We start from the raw sequence: 17,891 nt of genomic DNA on the forward strand, positions 1-17,891 counted from the left end.
CGATAATTCTAAATCAAGACAAACGCATACATTTATGTATCTTTCATTTTTCTTAAACTAATTTTAGTCAATTTTTGTTAACATTTGAAACCAAAACGTTATGGTACATTGTCTTAACTGTTGGCAAGCAAAGCTTCAGAAGCCATGATTTTTTTTCTTTCCGTTAACAGGGTAAACAAATTGTAGGGTGTTTCCGACATTAGTAAAATTACCCAATCTAGGCAGTAGAATTAATCATGTGATTTTTTTCAAAACAATCCATAATCCTAGCAACACAAAACGTTTTCGACATCATTTGCAAAAGTTTACTAAAGGTTGTCAGAAAACATTTAAATGTCGGGTTATATAAAGGGTATATAAAGGGTATAAAACGTTTTCATAGCATTAAAAACATTTTTTGATAACCTACCACCCAGCAAACACAAAATGTTTTACAGAAAACGTTTAAATAGGTTTGCGCTATTCCGGCTGCACAATGCCTAGTTGATACGATCTGATTCTGATGATTCACCATGGCAGCGAAATTACAGCGCTTTGAACACTCCGTGATCTGTGGTAAGGCGCTATATAAATACCGAAATTTATTTATTTATTTTTAAATATTGGGTTATATAAATATATATATATTATATATTTTAATAGCATTCCAAAAACATTTTTGAAAACTTGATACATTTTAAACAGAATGTTATTTTTGGGTTGAAAAAATATTTTGCAAAAATGTTTGCCCAAAATATTTGCAATAACGTTTTAAAAACGTTTTCATGACCTTTATATAATCCAACATTTAAATGTTATTTAAACGTTTTGAAAAAAAAAAAATTTGAGAACATTTCTGTGTTTGCTGGGTGCAAATAATTTAACATAATGGAATAAGTGTTGACAAAATATTTGGCAAAAATGTTTGCAAAAATAGTTTATTTTGAAAAGATTTTAAAAATATTGTTGTAGTGTGTTTTCATACAAAACGTTTTAAAACGTTTTCATGACCTTTATATAACCCGACATTTTACATAAAGCAAAACCCAAAATTTAACTTATTTAAAACGTTTTTAAAACGTGTTTGTGTTTGCTGGGATCATTTCAAACAATAATTGTTAAACAATAATTGTTAACTTGGGATGTTGTATTCCATCGGACCGAATTACCAGCATCACATGTTTATTGATGCATTACCAATGAGGTAGACTCTTTGGCTGGCTTACATAGTATTTGAAACAGATAATTTTCTTCTTTACCTGCAGTACAAATAATCCCAACAAACACAAAACGTTTTCGACATCATTCGCAAAAGGTTATAAAAGGTTGTCAGAAAACCTTTAAATGTCGGGTTATATAAAGGGTATATTAAGAGTATAAAACGTTTTCATAACCTTAAAAAACATTTTTGATAATCTACTGCTCAGCAAACAAAAATGTTTTACAGAAAACGTTTAAATGTCGGGTTATATAAAGGGATATAAACGTTTTAATAACATTCCAAAAACATTCTTGAAAACTTGATACAAAACATTCTAAACAGAATGTTATTTTGGGGTTGAAAAAATATTTTGCGAAAAATGTTTGCTCAAAATATTTTCAATAACGTTTTAAAAACGTTTTCATGACCTTTATATAACCCGACATTTAAATGTTATTAAAAGGTTTTTAAAAAAACCATTTTGAGAACATTTCTGTGTTTGCTGGGTGCAAATAATTTAACATAATGGAATATGTGTTGACAAAATATTTGGCAAAAATGTTTGCAAAAATAGTTTATTTTGAAAACATTTTTAAATATTGTTGTAGTGTGTTTTCATACAAAACGTTTTAAAACGTTTTCATGACCTTTATATAACCCGACATTTAATGTTATCAAAACGTTTTTACATAAAGCAAAAATTTAACTTATTTAAAACGTTTTTAAAACGTGTTTGTGTTTGCTGGGATCATTTCAAAGAGGTAAGTTTCCCCATTCTATACAGTATAAACAATAATTGTTAACTTGGGATGTTGTATTCCATCGGACAGAATAACCAGCATCACATGTTTATTGATGCATTACCAATGAGGTAGACTCTTTGGCTGGCTTACATAGTATTTGAAACAGATAATTTTCTTCTTTACCTGCAGTACAAATAATAATTGTTAACTTGGGATGTTGTATTCCATCGGACAGAATAACCAGCATCACATGTTTATTGATGTATTACCAATGAGGTAGATTCATTAGATACTACTTATTGTCTGGCTTAAATACTCTTTAAAACAATACTAACCATTTCCACGTAAGTGAAATGCAATAGGGCTTTCTTGGTCAAGATAACCTGGAGGATGATTATTTCATGTACCAAATACGCAGCAAAATTTAGTTTGGCTAAAGGAGTCCAGAAATTCCACGATAAGAAACTGTTGATATAACCTGAAAGAAGCATTTAAATAACAAAATTAAAATTTTCCAAATTTGGAGAAATAAAATGTGATTCCGTTGGCGACAAAAAAGTGACAGATCGACCCATAAATTTGAAAATGCGTGGTAAGCGTATTTGTTTTTCCACCACAAAAGAATACCAACCCTAATTAGAAATTCTCTATTAGTGTGTGGGGATGTGTGAGTAGGGTATAGGGTGTCAGGGTTGGAGTGTGTGCGGGCATTTGTCTAATATCTGATCAGTGTAAAAGTAACAGTAAAAAGGAAAATAAATTAAATAAAAATTAAGTATAAATGAAATATTTGAAATGGAGGGTTAATTTCTCTAATAGCCTCTAATTAATTATGCAGACTAAAATTAGCAAAATAATAAACGTAATATACTTCTATTTTGCTTGTACTACATATGTACCAAGTCTCAGCTACATAGTCCTTCAGTTACTTAGTAAATGAACTTTGCATAATTGGGAGTATGTAATTTGAGATTTGGCCTCGCTTTCAGCTTTCTGCTCTGCTAAATTGGAGTAAGCAGAGCCAAACGCCGCCAACGGCAACGAAGTGGTCAATTACGAAAATTGTCTATAATTAATTTGTGACATACCACCATTGCCTGTTATACATGCAAACATAACCCACGATACGGCAACAGCAAAAGTAAATCTACTTAGACAGTTGTAAACGATGGAAAGCCACTGCTCCGTATCTGGTCCGACAGCTTTAAGTCCATAGATTGCGCTACATGCTAAAGCCGCTGATACAGTCCAGCCCAAGATGTTAACAAACTGGGGGAAAACAATAACATTCACTTATTGATGACACAGTGATTCTCATTAAAATATGATAATACGAAAAGCTACGAAACAAATCAAGACGTTTCATGAAGTTCTTCTCCATAAAATAAATAAACATCGTCAATCTTGTGCGAAATTCGTTGGGGGCGCACTTGATGTTGTGAAGAAAAAACTCCTGTGTAATACATATGAATGTAATACGTAATTATGTTTCATAGCTTAAGTTATGTATATAGACGAATCCAACGAGCCAAGTCATGGTCAGGATTTGGTCGGCCATCTTTGGGTAGCCGCTAGCACCAACCTGGTGTTTTGAGCGCTCAATTGTGCAAATAAAAGCCGCCTAACACCTAGAGAAGATGCAAGGACGAGGAGGGTTAATAGAATAATACAATAGAGATAATTCCGCAGGTAATCCCGTCGCATCTATTCATACATAGTCCTTTTGTTCGCAAGTACATCCATTTGTAGCGTTTGATACCGCGTGTAGTTAATCCAATTATTATGTCACTTCAACAGCGAAGGGAACTGTAGGGCCTATTGTGTTGTAAATTTTAATCATTCTTTTGTCTACCTGTGTTTTCGCGGAAGGTGTAAAACGGGTGATGGAATGCAGTTTAAAATTTCCGCCAAGGCCGAATCATTTTACATTTTGGGTGCATTGTAGCCGACGGCTACCCAACTAAAGGCTGCTAGTCAGGTGTAGGAATGCGTGAATTTAGATTCGTCTATACTTGCTTACTCCCCTCCCTCCACCTGGTAACATTGTTGGATCGGGTAATAAGCGCAACCGCGTCTACTACAGCTTTGCTATAATTCACCAGCGAATGTAGTCGGTTTTCCTTCATTGTTCAAAACGTGACATATGTACACCAATACAGCCCCCGAAATGGTCTACTTTTAGCGGACCTCAACTCCGAAACATTTTAGTGATAGTTAAAAATGCGATCCCCAACCCTTTGCTTACCTTTGGACGAATTTGTAGAAGTCTCCGTGTCGACGAAAAATGCCGTCGTACAAACATAAAATGGCCACATTGCTTCAATCCCGTTAATGAATATTTCTTCCGAACTCCAATGGTTCCAACGTGGACGTCACAATGTATTTTATGATAGTCTCCTACACAGCCAGTTTATGTCAATCAAACGCTCGTTCATCCTAACAAACACGTGATAGCCGCATACAGTCTGGCTCGAGACTAATTTTATGAATGAACTATTTTCATCACTCGAGACCCTTTTCAAGAGTCATACCCATGCGCGATGGAGTTCTGGACCTGCCATTTTGCCACGTGGGTTCTGCTTGCTAGATATACCGGGTGAGAAAAATTACTTTTTGTTGACGTTTATAGTTAATTGTCATTCTATCATGCAGAGGTGATGCAGCAGAACTTTTCACCACCAGATGTCGGCACTTTAGATGCTAAAAGGTTATTTACAAACTTCAAAGTTTGGATTAATATTCAATCACTAAATCCTAACATAATCGTTACCTTGTTCAGCTCATACGGTTTGCCATTCATCTTGTATATAATATATCCCAGCATCATACCAACGAGATACACTTGAATACGGACATACGGTTTGCCGTAAATGAAGTCATCGGTTTGGTCAATTCCGGGAGTAGTAGTTGTACGATTGTTGTAATACCTGGTAAGTAAGTAAGTAAGTAAGTAAGTAAGTAAGTAAGTAAGTAAGTAAGTAAGTAAGTAAGTAAGTAAGTAAGTAAGTAAGTAAGTAAGTAAGTAAGAAAGTAAGTAAGTAAGTAGGTAGGTAGGTAGGTAGGTAGGTAGATAAGTAAGTAAGTAAGTAAGTAAGTAAGTAAAACGTTATGTGCATGATATATTCATTAGTGACCTTGTGTGAGAAAAAAAAAAAACGTTATTATTTTAATGTTTGTCCACGAGACATTACAAAAGTCAGCACACTCTATGTAAGGTATATTTGGAACAACTGTCATTTTCTTAACCTCATTGGTACTGAAGTAGAATGGAGCACCCAAAGTTGTATTGCCCTTGGTCTTCTTTAAAGTCCTATTCAGTGATCCCAGCGCAAATGTAATAAAAGTAAAATTGTTTATAAATTGCTTAAAAGTGATAAGTCATTCAAATTGTCATTTGGTATTTTTGAAATGAAATATTTGACAAATAAACGAAGCAAATAGCAGTTTTGACGAAGTTGAAGCCCCATTCAAAAACATACAATAGGCCAATATAAATTACAGATTCATGTAAATGCCATATTTTGTTTTATATACACGGATTTCGGCTGAATTACTAGCAGGCTATGTGAGCACATCAATGACAAAGGTACCAAATTATTAATTTTGATGAGCAAATGGGCCTTTAAAGTAGAAGAAATATTACCTTGTAGTTATTTTCAAATTTTCCTTTACATTAAAAATGCTCATTCTCTATTTAAAAACCATATATTTGTGAGCGGGTAATTCAAATATCGAAAGAAAATGCGTGAACATTTTTACAAAATATCCTGTAAGTTGGCCATGTTACAGGGTATAGAAAAATTGAAGTTGGAGTCGGGTGAAAAAGGAACTGAAAAAACGCAAAAGTCAATTATTTGACTCACCCTGTACTTACCAATGGGTAAAACACAATACGATATAAAATTAGAAACAAATTGAATGAAATGAAGTATGAAAAATGTGGTTCATAAACTCTCTAATCAGCGACTTACGGAGCGTCGGATCCATATGCTGGAAGTCCCCAATACCAGCAAACGTAAGCCGTAGAACCAAATGATACGCCACACAGCAAGGCAACTAAACTTACTCCCCATTTCCTGGATCTAAATATGGAGGAGAAAAACCCTTGTAAGAAAACATTCCAGTAAAGTACATGTGGGACATCATCCCTTATAAACAATGCAATGGCCAAATGAAATACCGTAAAACGTAAATCTAGAAGAACATCTACTTGTAGATGATGAGTCCTTTGGACAAAACCAGCGCCAGTGGAGGCCATTTACTTAGCTGGCCAACTTGGGAAATTGTGTCTAGTCGGCACTGCCGGTAAAAATGTACATCAAAAAACTTACACGTATGTTTGAAGTATATATTAATAAAAACAAATGCCGTTTCCTATTATAATAATCCTGGTACCGGCGATGTGAATTTTTGACTACATCTGGTGCAATCTTTACCTTTATTTTCAATGGCAACGGTACACTAAAAGGTACGTCATCGATCGCCCGTGGTAATCAACGGCTTTTTAAATATAAAAATACCCAAATGCCCTCGAAAACGCAAAATTCAAAATGCCTTTTTGTCACATTTTCTGTCACATGTGCAAAGTTCTTTGTCGTTGTAAAATAAAATAAAAGATATTAATCGGCCGATTTTGACGGACATTTAGAGGATGTATGAGGGGATAAATAACAAAACCATAATGTCCACCTCCACCCCAAACCAGGGCAAACCGTTATAATGATGCGCGCCATCCAAAAATGCTCTTTTATTGCTAAATAATTTAGAATCATTCGCACGTTTAGGAAATAATTTAATTTAGGCCCGCTTCGCACGAGTCTATTCCAATTAAAACCAAATTTGACCATTTTAAGCTTCAAAATGTTATATTTACATATTTCCTTTCTTAGCTCAACGAGAAATCCCTCCCCCTTGCTGAAGTTCTGTATACGCGCCTGTCTTTGTATTGGAATTGGCATATTAATATCATGATAGAGTAGCTCTTACTCACTTGTACAAGCAATAGATAATAAACGGACTAATGATAAAAAACTGCATGTCGTTGGAAAGGTACCAACCCCATCCCATGCACTGCAAAAGAAAATAGAAAATGGATTTATTTTACGTCGCTAGAACCATAGACATACCACTTGTTTGTCTGGGGCTAGAACAGAACTGGCATGTGTAAGGCCAATGAAAATTGATATGTGGTATCGGCTTTTACTACATTTTTTACTATATTTATTGTTATTATTATTGTTATTTATTTATCATTTATTTATTGGTTGTTTTATTAGGCATTATGGCGCTTGATTTTGATTTGGAGATCCTGGAAAATTACATGGGCAATTTTTAAGATTCAAGGCTGGTTAGTTAATTGTCATTTGTATCTCGATAATTCATCTTTGTTAATTAACATAAAGGTGATTGATAATACGCATACGCTCAGCAATTTGACATGCCCAGCGCATCAAACCATTCTCCGTCTGCATAATATGACTACCTCCCTCTATATGTCAGGGCGCAAAATTTAATTAAAATACGCTATTTACATATCAATGCGCTTAATGCTAATTTTTAAAGCCCTCTCCAGGAATATCTCTATGTCTCTAGATCGATTTCACAATTATTCATATCTACCACATGTTTTATTGTATTATCATGTTCTTACACTGTCCAGCTCTTACACAAGGGCAAGCTCTTACACTGTCTCTTATAATTCATTACTCTCAGACGAGACCTATACAACTTACCTGCTCATTCAGATTTCCTGGGAATGGATAGAGATTGCTGATATAAAGAAGATTCGTCCACCAGTATTTCTGACATGCCTCACTCGATAGTTTTAAACTGTCGTCTTTTCCTCCTCCTTTACCAAGATACGGAGTCAACGTAGCAAATATTGCCAGTGTTACCATGTACAAGGGCGTTATGCGCCAGAAACGATGGAAATAGAACATAAACCAGTTGATACGGCCAGATGTCTTCCTTAGTTCTTTAAGCGTCAGATAGGTCACCAGAAAACCACTGAAATGTCACAAAACTGATTTTGTCAATATTTTATTCAATACACTCAACTGCATAATGCATTGACAACATCAGTGCAGTGAAGGCACGTGTATTTTTCATGGTGAAGTCTAGAGTAAACAAATATGAGACTTGCCATTAAAATTGGGTGGAAATGGAACATCTTTGAATATTAAAAACTTAAGGACTTAAAGGGAAGCAACATTATTGTGCATAAAAAAGTCGAAAATTAAAAAGTAGTTATTACAAATGACATTAATATTGTGTATTTCAGTTCAATAGCCAACATTAACATGCGAGTCCTACGGGAGGCGTTTTTGTGACATAAGGCCTTGGACTAAATGATCTCATTGCTTTACCAGAGCTATGGTCATCGAAATTTGGACAACTGAGAAAGTGCTCCAAAATAGTATATGGATACCTCATTTCAGTCCCTTATTTCCCTTAATCAAACGCCTCATTTTCAGCCACTGACTGTAGACCATTGATTTTATGCTAATGCTTTTACATAAGTAAGTGCGTCCCAGCAAACACAAGAACGTTTTAAAAACGTTTTAAATAAGTTATATTTTGGCTTTTGGTTTAGGTAAAAACGTTTTAATAACATTAAAATGTCGGGTTATATAAAGGGCATGATAACGTTTTAAAACGTTTTGTATGAAAACACATTACAACAATATTTTTAAATGTTTTCCAAAAAATGTTATTGTAGACTATTTTTGCAAACATATTTGCCAAATATTGTGTCAATACTTAAATAACATTATGTTCAAATATTTGAACCCAGCAAACACAGAAATGTCCTTAAAATGTTCTTTTCAAAACCTTTTAATAACATTTAAATGTCGGGTTATATAAAGGTCATAAAAACGTTTCTAAAACGTTATTGAAAATATTTTGGGCAAACATTTTTCGCAAAATATTTTTCAACCCCAAAATAACATTCTGTTTAGAATGTTTTGTATCAAGTTTTCAAGAATGTTTTTGGAATGTTATTAAAACGTTTTTATACCCTTTATATAACCCGACATTTAAACGTTTTCTGTAAAACATTTTTGTTTGCTGAGCAGTAGATTACCAAAAGTCAACTCGTCAACTTTCATTACATACTAACTGACCCTCGTACATCATGTACGAGAACGTACCTCAATAAGAAGAACGTATCGACAGAGAATGTGCCATTAAGTACCGCAAAAAATGCCGTCTTGTCGAGCTGGGCAAAAAGATGTGCAGGATTATCTGTTTTAAAAATGTGCAAAATAGAAATTAACATCAAATTCTTCAAATATCAAATTCAACCATTCTAAGACAAACATTATTTGAAATTCGTCAATATAGTTTGTAAAAAAAGTAATGAAATACTTCTAAGTATATACCTGTAAAACATCTTCATATCAGAATACACTTGATTATACTAATCTTGATTAATTAATTATTCTATTTTCTATAACGAAAGGAAATCTGTGACAAATTCCTTTGGTTTGCGAGCAAGAAATTCCGGCAAGCTGTCGACCAGTTATGAATAATTCACATTGATCCGTTGTTATCAATGATTATGGTAGGCAATAAAACCTGTGAAAAATTAGCAAACCTTTGCTGGTTCATTGCAGGGCTCCCACCTCTCACAAACGAGCTCAGTAAAAAAACACATTTGACCACTGATTTGTGTTTCTTACCATAACGTAGTCCAATCGGAAATGAAGTGGCATGACCCAGTATCACCCACCACATGCTAAGCACTCTGATACCGTTAAGAGCACCTAACATCGAAGAGGACGATCGCGTGGAGAATATCTTTTCGGTGTTGTGAAAAATTGAGAATGACATCAACAGTCGGTCAGTAATAGCTGTCAGAAAGAATAATGCATCAACTTGAAATAAGGACTTTGTATGAAACGATTCTCATAATCAAAATCGACATTCAATGTCAGTGTAAACATGTAAATAAAATAATTTCATACAGACTAGCCCCGATATGTATATATTATAAATGGGAATAAAATCAAGGACGACAAACATTTCCAAAAGAAGTATTTCAGTTTGACGAAAGTTCCGTTTTCATTTTTAATTGCCATATGCTTATTCTTGCGCAAGGAAGGTTGTTGAATTCGCATACTACGGCTACCGAACACCAAGAGGACGGGGTATAATTGAAGACCGAATTAAAGACTAGTTTGCGTCTGACGTCAGGACAAAGGCGCGTTGTGATTGGTTGCTGACCTACGCAGTACGACATTTTTGGTCTGGTTGACAGGATATCATACACAAACTAGTGTTTTTAATTCTGTCTTCCATTATAGCAATAAGCACAGTACAAAACGAGTTTTATCATACACATGAGCTGTTGTATGGTCAAATTGACCTATTAGGTTGTTATAACTTCGTGGAGCGGTATCGAACAAACTCAATCAAACATTTTCGAAACAAATATAAAACACAGCTAATCTCATTTTACAACTAGTTCTTGGAGCCCCGTTTTTGTTCTTGTGTGATAGGCTTAATATACTCTGTCTGTTCGTGTTGTCTTTAGTTCTGTAAGGGAATGTTCAGTGCTGGCCTTATTGGCCTTTCGATCATCTCCTCCATAATTGTCTGTTTTATTTTTATGACGTTGATTTCTTTGTATTTTGTTGTTTTTTATTATGGAAATAAAAGATTCATTCATTCATTCATATCGTAATCTATTTTTTGACAAATTTCTGATTGTCCTTGAAATACTTTTACTTTGCCTTTAAGTGGGTACTACACCCCTCAATAATTTGTGTATATTTTTGCATTTTCTCAAAACTAATAACACACTGGTAACAAAAGTTATGTGTATTATAGGGGCAAGGAATCCAATTACTACACTGGAATTTCAGTGACCCAAGACAAGCGGTTCGTTATTTATGATAAGAAATAAGGTACCGCTAGGATGTACCTCATTTCCTATCATATATGCTGAACCGCTTGTCTTGAGTTACTGAAATTTCAGTGTAGTAATTGGATCCCTTGCCCCAATAATATACATAACTTTTGTTACCAGTGTGTTATTATTTTTGAGAAAAATGCAAAAATAGTCACAAATTTACCACAGGGTGTAGTACCTATTAAAGCCCTTTTGGGATCGGATAGCAACGTTTGTACGGTATTTTTTGTGGAACATAAGAGCACATCAGACATATCGAATTGCATTTTGAATACGAGGAATGTCCTTCTGATATCAAATAATTTGGATTTTTTGAAATTCGCGATATAATTTTATTTTTATTTTTGATAATTAACAGTCCTCGAAGTAAATTTCATCAATCTAATGATATGTACTTAAAGTGTATACTGGTATATAGCTGGGAGGAAAAGCCGTCCATTGTTGATCTTTCGTATTGAAGATCCCAAAAGACCTCAAGTTTTAAGGTCTTTTTCACAGTAAGTTTCGAATAGAGAAGGGTGATAACTCTTGACTGTCCAAATCCGTCATGGTGCTGTTTGGACATTTACAATCTAAGTACACATGAAAGTACACCGTTTGCCTTGCCTTAGTCTGCCAATTGGCGGAAGAAGTAAACTGATTCTGATATCCACCATAAACAGCGGCGCTTTGAGACTATTATAGATCAAAAGTGCTGTACAAATCGAAATTATACTGTGCACAATAGAGCATTTCAAAAGTGACAAATTTGGGCATTTCCTCATGCATACAGAATGATTTTAGAAATAATTCTTTGTTTTACCGGTAACCAATGGGGAAACGGCAAGAGGCCATCAGAGGATTGATCCCGCCCAAAGGTATAGACTAGCCGTGCAGCCTTATTTTGAAATTGCTGCAAGCGTTTCAGGTCTACTTTGCGAGAGTTGGCATAATCAATGGAGGTTATATTACGTTTAGTGTCATTAAGATATTACTTTTGTTTTAAATGTACGGGTTCATTTTTAGATGCTCACCTAGTTTATGACTATCTACATTCCTGCTTCCGTAGGTTTCGTCTTCAATCACTAGTTGGGTAGTTCCATTAGACTTAGAATCCACTGCCGATAACGCATTATTCTTCTCATCGTCATATGTTCTAGGCTCCTCATACCCAGGGGGTTGGTCATCAGTCGAATTGCGAGTATCACTTTCCCCGGTTCCAACGCATTTCTCAGACGTTGCACCGGAAGAAAATGAGCTCTCGTATTCTCCTTTGTCACCTTTGCGGTTATCATCGTGCACAATTTGTTCATAAACGTTTTCTTGGGCTTTAGGGTTTGACTTTCCATGTTTAAGTTCTTCTAAAACGATAGTCACGTAGTCATGAGAGGTCACGTGGTAGACAGTTCCGGTTAGAACAATAAGTGCAAAGAAGGACAAAATACATCTATAAGGCAATAAAAAAAATCATGACATAAAACTTTGTTTAACAAAGAGCTACAAAGATATGCGAAAACATAAGGCGCTAAATCCATATTAGTGAAATAGGAGAAAATCATCGTTTTTTAAATTAAAAGCCTTATTGGTATTTATTCATTTATTTTTGGTTTTAAATGTTAGTTCTCATGTCAGTAACTACAAAAACACCTGTTTTTGAGATCCTGATTATAATGTTTAATTGTAAGTATTCTTTTATTAAACAGCTTGAAGTGGATTTAGCGCCTTTTGGAAACAAAATATCCAATAACCGTGGATTTAGCGCCTTTTGGAAACAAAATATTCAATGATATTCAAAATAATTTGCAATATTAAACAAAATACACACAAACAATTTTTTTAAAGCAAACTGCACTTTATTTCAACAATGTAATGATATTTATTCACTAAAAGCTTGAAAATGTGAAAAAATTGTGCAAATTGTTTTCAACAAATTTACAACGAAAATTCTGTCAAATCATTCAATTTTGCACGTAAAGTGTCGTCTGTGCTTGCTGGGGTGTACTAGTGTGTGTACAAGTTGAAATTCTAAAATTTTGTGATTTAAATTTTGATCAATAGTTTTGATCAATTTTGTTGCAATTTTAGTCTTTAATTCCCTACTGAGCACGGTGATTGGTCGGAAGGATTTAGCGCCTTTTGGAAATAAACTGAAATGGATTTAGCGCCTTTTGGAAAAAAAAGTCAAATTTCTGGCCCACCCTGTAATGGGATTGAGCTCCTTTTGGAAAAAATAGTTTGATTCCATGAAACTTATGATGTAACACTATACATTGGTACCAATAACTCAATTTTTTCCAAAAGTGGATTTAGCGCCTTTTGGAAACAAGCTCTTTACATGTACAAGCCGATATTAAACATGGATATCAGATTGACTTACAAAGTTGCAATGGCGCCGCCACTCCATGGAATGTCCTCAAAACAGTCGTAGTAAATATTGTCGGCGCCTCTTATTGGTCCAAGGTCTGTTAACGTACACAGATCACAAGTTAATGTTAAACCTTTTTTGGGACACACAGAATCAATAGGCATCTAGACTCTAAATCCTAGCCCACACACACACACACACACACACACACACACACACACACACACACACTTTCAGAGGATAAAAGTATTCAGGGCCCTCCTTTTACACGACTGTATTGTCGAGGCCCATCACTATAACAACCGCCTTAAGGGCTCAGGGAGGAGCAAACTTAAAAGTAATTTGAGAGGTGAAGCCACGCGCGTTACCTCCAAATCACAATGCTGGGTAATAGCCGGGCCAGCGAGTGCAAATGTGGTTTTATTTTGGAAGGCGTTTGTTATAAATTTTGGGGCATTTTTCCCACATTTGATATTTTGGTGATATTTTAAGAAAGCGACATTCCAAAGACAAACCTTCAATGAACACATACCTTGTTACTGTTGATACAGCTCATTTCCACATACCTTTTTGTGCGAGCCCTACACCTATATCCGGGACCTATATCCATTTCAAATTGAAGTGCCCCCCCCCCCTCCGGGCCCGGTGTGCAATCGGCTTGAACATGTGCACAAAAGCATACGAATAATGCCGATATTATTAACATACTGATGAAAGATTAGGAGCAGGTGGTCAATTATTTTCTGTCACCACTGGTCACATTTCTATCCAATTGATTAACTTACAAGTTTTATGAGCTGTCGCCAAATCTTCAGCTGAACAACTTGCCGGCCAACAGCTACCAACAGCTGCGTATATGGGAATCTATACAGGATGGGAAATATGAAGATTCATGTAAACCAGAAGACAACAATGTAATGTCATAATCATCATCGTCATCATCATCATCATCATCATCATCATCATCATCATCATCGTCATCATCGTCATCATCATCTTCATCATCATCATTACCATCATCGCCTTCTTCGTCATCGTCATCATCATCACCATCATCACCTTCTTCGTCATCATCATCATCATCATCACCATCATCATCATCATCATCATCATCACCATCATTATCATCATCAACATCATTGAAAATTATTATAATAATAATACATACAAGATTCACTGCAGGTGCTTGCATCATACAATATTGGACATCAAATGGGAGTGCATCGTCTTCTTTGGTAAGTCCAGTACATAATTCATAGGCACCTGGTGATTTAGCATTCCCAGTGAACAACGCCTTAAACCAAGCTGTTACGTCACCCCATGAAGCCCACACTATCGTGCGAAAAAGAATTAAACAAAACAGCAAAACACAAAATGAAGCTGTATTGTCTTCATACATTTTATAAAACGAATTCAAACTATGCAACCGTTTAGTGCAGAGTACATTTAATTACTTTAATTGGTGCCACTCGTTATCATGACATTTTATAAATAACAAACCTGCATTTCTGAAAATTGATTTCATTCGTTTAATTTCAAAATCATAGGATTCCACGCAGGTTTGTAACTCCATTCTGCACAGGTTGATACAGGTGAAAAGGGCTGCCAGAAAGCAAGAAAGAAAGAAAGAAAGAAAGAAAGAAAGAAAGAAAGAAAGAAAGAAAGAAAGAAAGAAAGAAAGAAAGAAAGAAAGAAAGAAAGAAAGAAAGAAAGAAAGAAAGAAAGAAAGAAAGAAAGAAAGAAAGAAAGAAAGAAGAAAGAAAGAAAGAAAGAAAGAAAGAAAGAAAGAAAGAAAGAAAGAAAGAAAGAAAGAAAGAAAGAAAGAAAGAAAGAAAGAAAGAAAGAAAGAAAGAAAACCCAAGCGGAGTCACGCAGGGCTATAAAAATAGATGGAAATAGTTGATCCGACACTCTAGCAAAATTTGCTAACTCAACTCTTTCATGTCTTTGGCCGACGTGTCCAGGTAGTTACTACCGATCTCTCTTTTCCAACCTAAGTTTTGCTTAAGTATATTATTTTCACCTTTTGTATTCAAAATTTATTTTTTATTCTGTGCTCTTTTTATATTTGTAATTTTATATCGTTCTCCTTTTTGACTCATTGACACTTCCTGTCAAACCCCAGTGTCACACACACTACGAATGAGCCGTAAACTCGGCAAATTGTATTCCGAGTAAAATGTGTGTGAAGGTCGTATTCATAGCTATCAGAATTCAGTGCGACAAGTATCTCATCAAACACTGTTTAAATCAATCAATAATACTATTGCTGTAGGATAATAAGCTGCTACCTATATTGTCTTTGTTTGCTCTGGCTAAATCCTGTTCAAGTGGTAGATAACAAAGAATTGTATTTTGTCTAGGTATGTATAATCAACATTTAACAATGAGAGGACATTTCTGAACCTCGTTGACTTGGGGATGATTTGAAATGACCGCCAATTATGACTGTTTGATATTTAGGGACCGATCGTTATTTACGGCAGGGGGGAATGGGTGTTTTGGCAAAAATATCGACAAAAAATTTCGCGTTCCCCCCTCGCGTCCGCTCAAAATTTTCGCGTTCCCCCTTGTTTTCCCAAGTTTCTCCATTTAAAATTTAACAATCCCCCCTCCTGGTTCAACTAAAAATTTCAGGTTCCCCCCTCAAGACCACAATTTCGTGTTACCCTCAATTTACCCATTCCCCCCCCTGCCATAAATAACGATCGCTCCCTTATTACCAGAAATGTGGAAATAGAGACACATGTAGAACCGATAAAAGATACAATTTTGTTGAAGGAACAGAATTCAACAAACCATAACCCCGTTTCTGCATGGATATCGTTTGAAGTCAAATGATATACCATTTTAAAGCTTATGATATAAATTTTCTAAACACGAAATAATACAAAATTGACCGGGCCGACTTTACGGCTGATTCGCGGTGTCCAGTCACATTTGGACATCCCCGTCTTGACACTTTTCGTCAATCACTTCCGAAATCTCAACCCTCTGAAAAGGATTTCTCTAGGCAAAGATTAAATTTTACTCAATATTATATCGTGATTAAAATTTATCGTATCCAATATAATGTGTTTCAATGTTGACTTCGTGACACCTGTGAATGAATGAATGAATTTATTTATTTATTTATTTATTTATTTATTTATTTATTTATTTATTTATTTATTTATTTATTTATTTATTTATTTATTTATTTATTTATTTATTTATTTATTTATTTATTTATTTATTTTTTATTTATTTATTTATTTATTTATTTATTTATTTATTTATTTATTTATTTATTTATTTATTTATTTATTTATTATTTATTATTTTAATAATTAATTAAACAGAAGATAAACCAAACAATGTACTAGAGGAGGCACAAGATCACAAGGAAATGACAAGGAAACCGAGTTAGAGATTGAACGTATCCCTGTATTATGGATCCGTCATGACATTCGATTTTTATGAGCTGTCGTTTTTTATTATCCTTGTCCACAATCTTGCTGTCCTGATTGTATGGTGTAATTATTATTTTATCTGCACATTATCATAGTCAGGTGCTACCAATAGTATTTATTTGATTTTAAGCTTAAACATCATGAAGTAGCTACGTGATTTTAGGGAATCTGAAACACTCATATACTTTAAGGTGGTACTACACCCTTTGATAAATTTGTGACTATTTTTGCATTTTTCTAAAAAAATAATAACACACTGGTAACAAAAGTTATGTATATTATTGGGGCAAGGATCCAGTTACTACACTTGAATTTCAGTGACTCAAGACAAGCGGTGCGTCACCCCCTGGCTACGTCACTGCCGAACATTTATTTTCTATTCAACAGGGGTTAATCATATTGTTCTGCCATGTTGCCCAGGGCATGCAGGGTGTAAGAACAGTCAGATATTTGTTTCCACTGAATGCATATGCAGCATAATGCAGTATTAAGAAAGCAGATAATTGCTAGTCGAATGAGGCACATCATGCACCAGAGTCAGTGCTTTTGTACACGACATTCGTTAATTGTGATCCAAAAAAAAAATAATACTTACTTTTCAGAGCGTACACTTGAGCCGCTTCAAAATCAGCAAAAAATCTCGTGACATCATTATAACATTGCAGTGAAATATTCCCCAAAGGTGTTTCAGCCATTCCATCTACCCGTCCATTTACGACTTCGCCTTCTGTGTATTCCCTGGATTTGACGAGCAACCAATCACGGATATCATTTTGCCGTTTCCCGTCTATTTCTGCTTGAATACCTCCCTGATTCACAAGCTCTTTGAGCAACTTGTTATCAATTTTATCAATATCAAAACTAGTCAAAATATCAGCTTGGTTAACATATTTCACATTCGCAAAGCCTGGTATACGCTTTCGTGGTATTTCTACTTGATGACCATGATTTTGGTGCTCGGCGAACGCAAATGTGGCTAACATCACCACGAGTAAAATTTTAAGAGCCAGCGCCGCCGCCATCTTGATCAAAACTGGTTGCGAATGAGAACTGATAAAATGAGAACTGGAAAAATAAGCCCTATGTTAAATACATGTGTATATAATTACTCATACGCTTGGTTACCTTATCTATAGTCGGTTTACGTAAGTTCTATTTTCATGGATATCTTATCAATAATGGTTATCAAGATATAGGATCCACATAAGTTCCCCCTAACGCATTTTGAAATGAATCACACAAATATTTTATGAAATGT

The 17,891-nt window shown here is 34.8% G+C and overlaps 1 protein-coding gene across 1 annotated transcript; it reads right to left on the reverse strand.

Moving 5' to 3' along the window:
- Positions 1–2,976: 2,976 nt before the first annotated feature.
- Positions 2,977–17,655, reverse strand: LOC140150162 (O-acyltransferase like protein-like). Its single transcript, XM_072172164.1, has 10 exons — positions 17,229–17,655; positions 14,350–14,513; positions 13,967–14,045; positions 13,194–13,278; positions 11,851–12,263; positions 9,075–9,168; positions 7,656–7,929; positions 6,914–6,993; positions 4,694–4,850; positions 2,977–3,192 (listed from the first exon to the last, which is right to left on the reverse strand). Exons 1-10 carry the CDS (start codon positions 17,653–17,655, stop codon positions 2,977–2,979), a joined length of 1,989 nt encoding a protein of 662 aa, XP_072028265.1.
- Positions 17,656–17,891: the final 236 nt, after the last annotated feature.

Source organism: Amphiura filiformis, chromosome 4 (genome assembly GCF_039555335.1).
Source record: "Amphiura filiformis chromosome 4, Afil_fr2py, whole genome shotgun sequence".
Lineage (NCBI taxonomy): Eukaryota > Metazoa > Echinodermata > Ophiuroidea > Amphilepidida > Amphiuridae > Amphiura > Amphiura filiformis.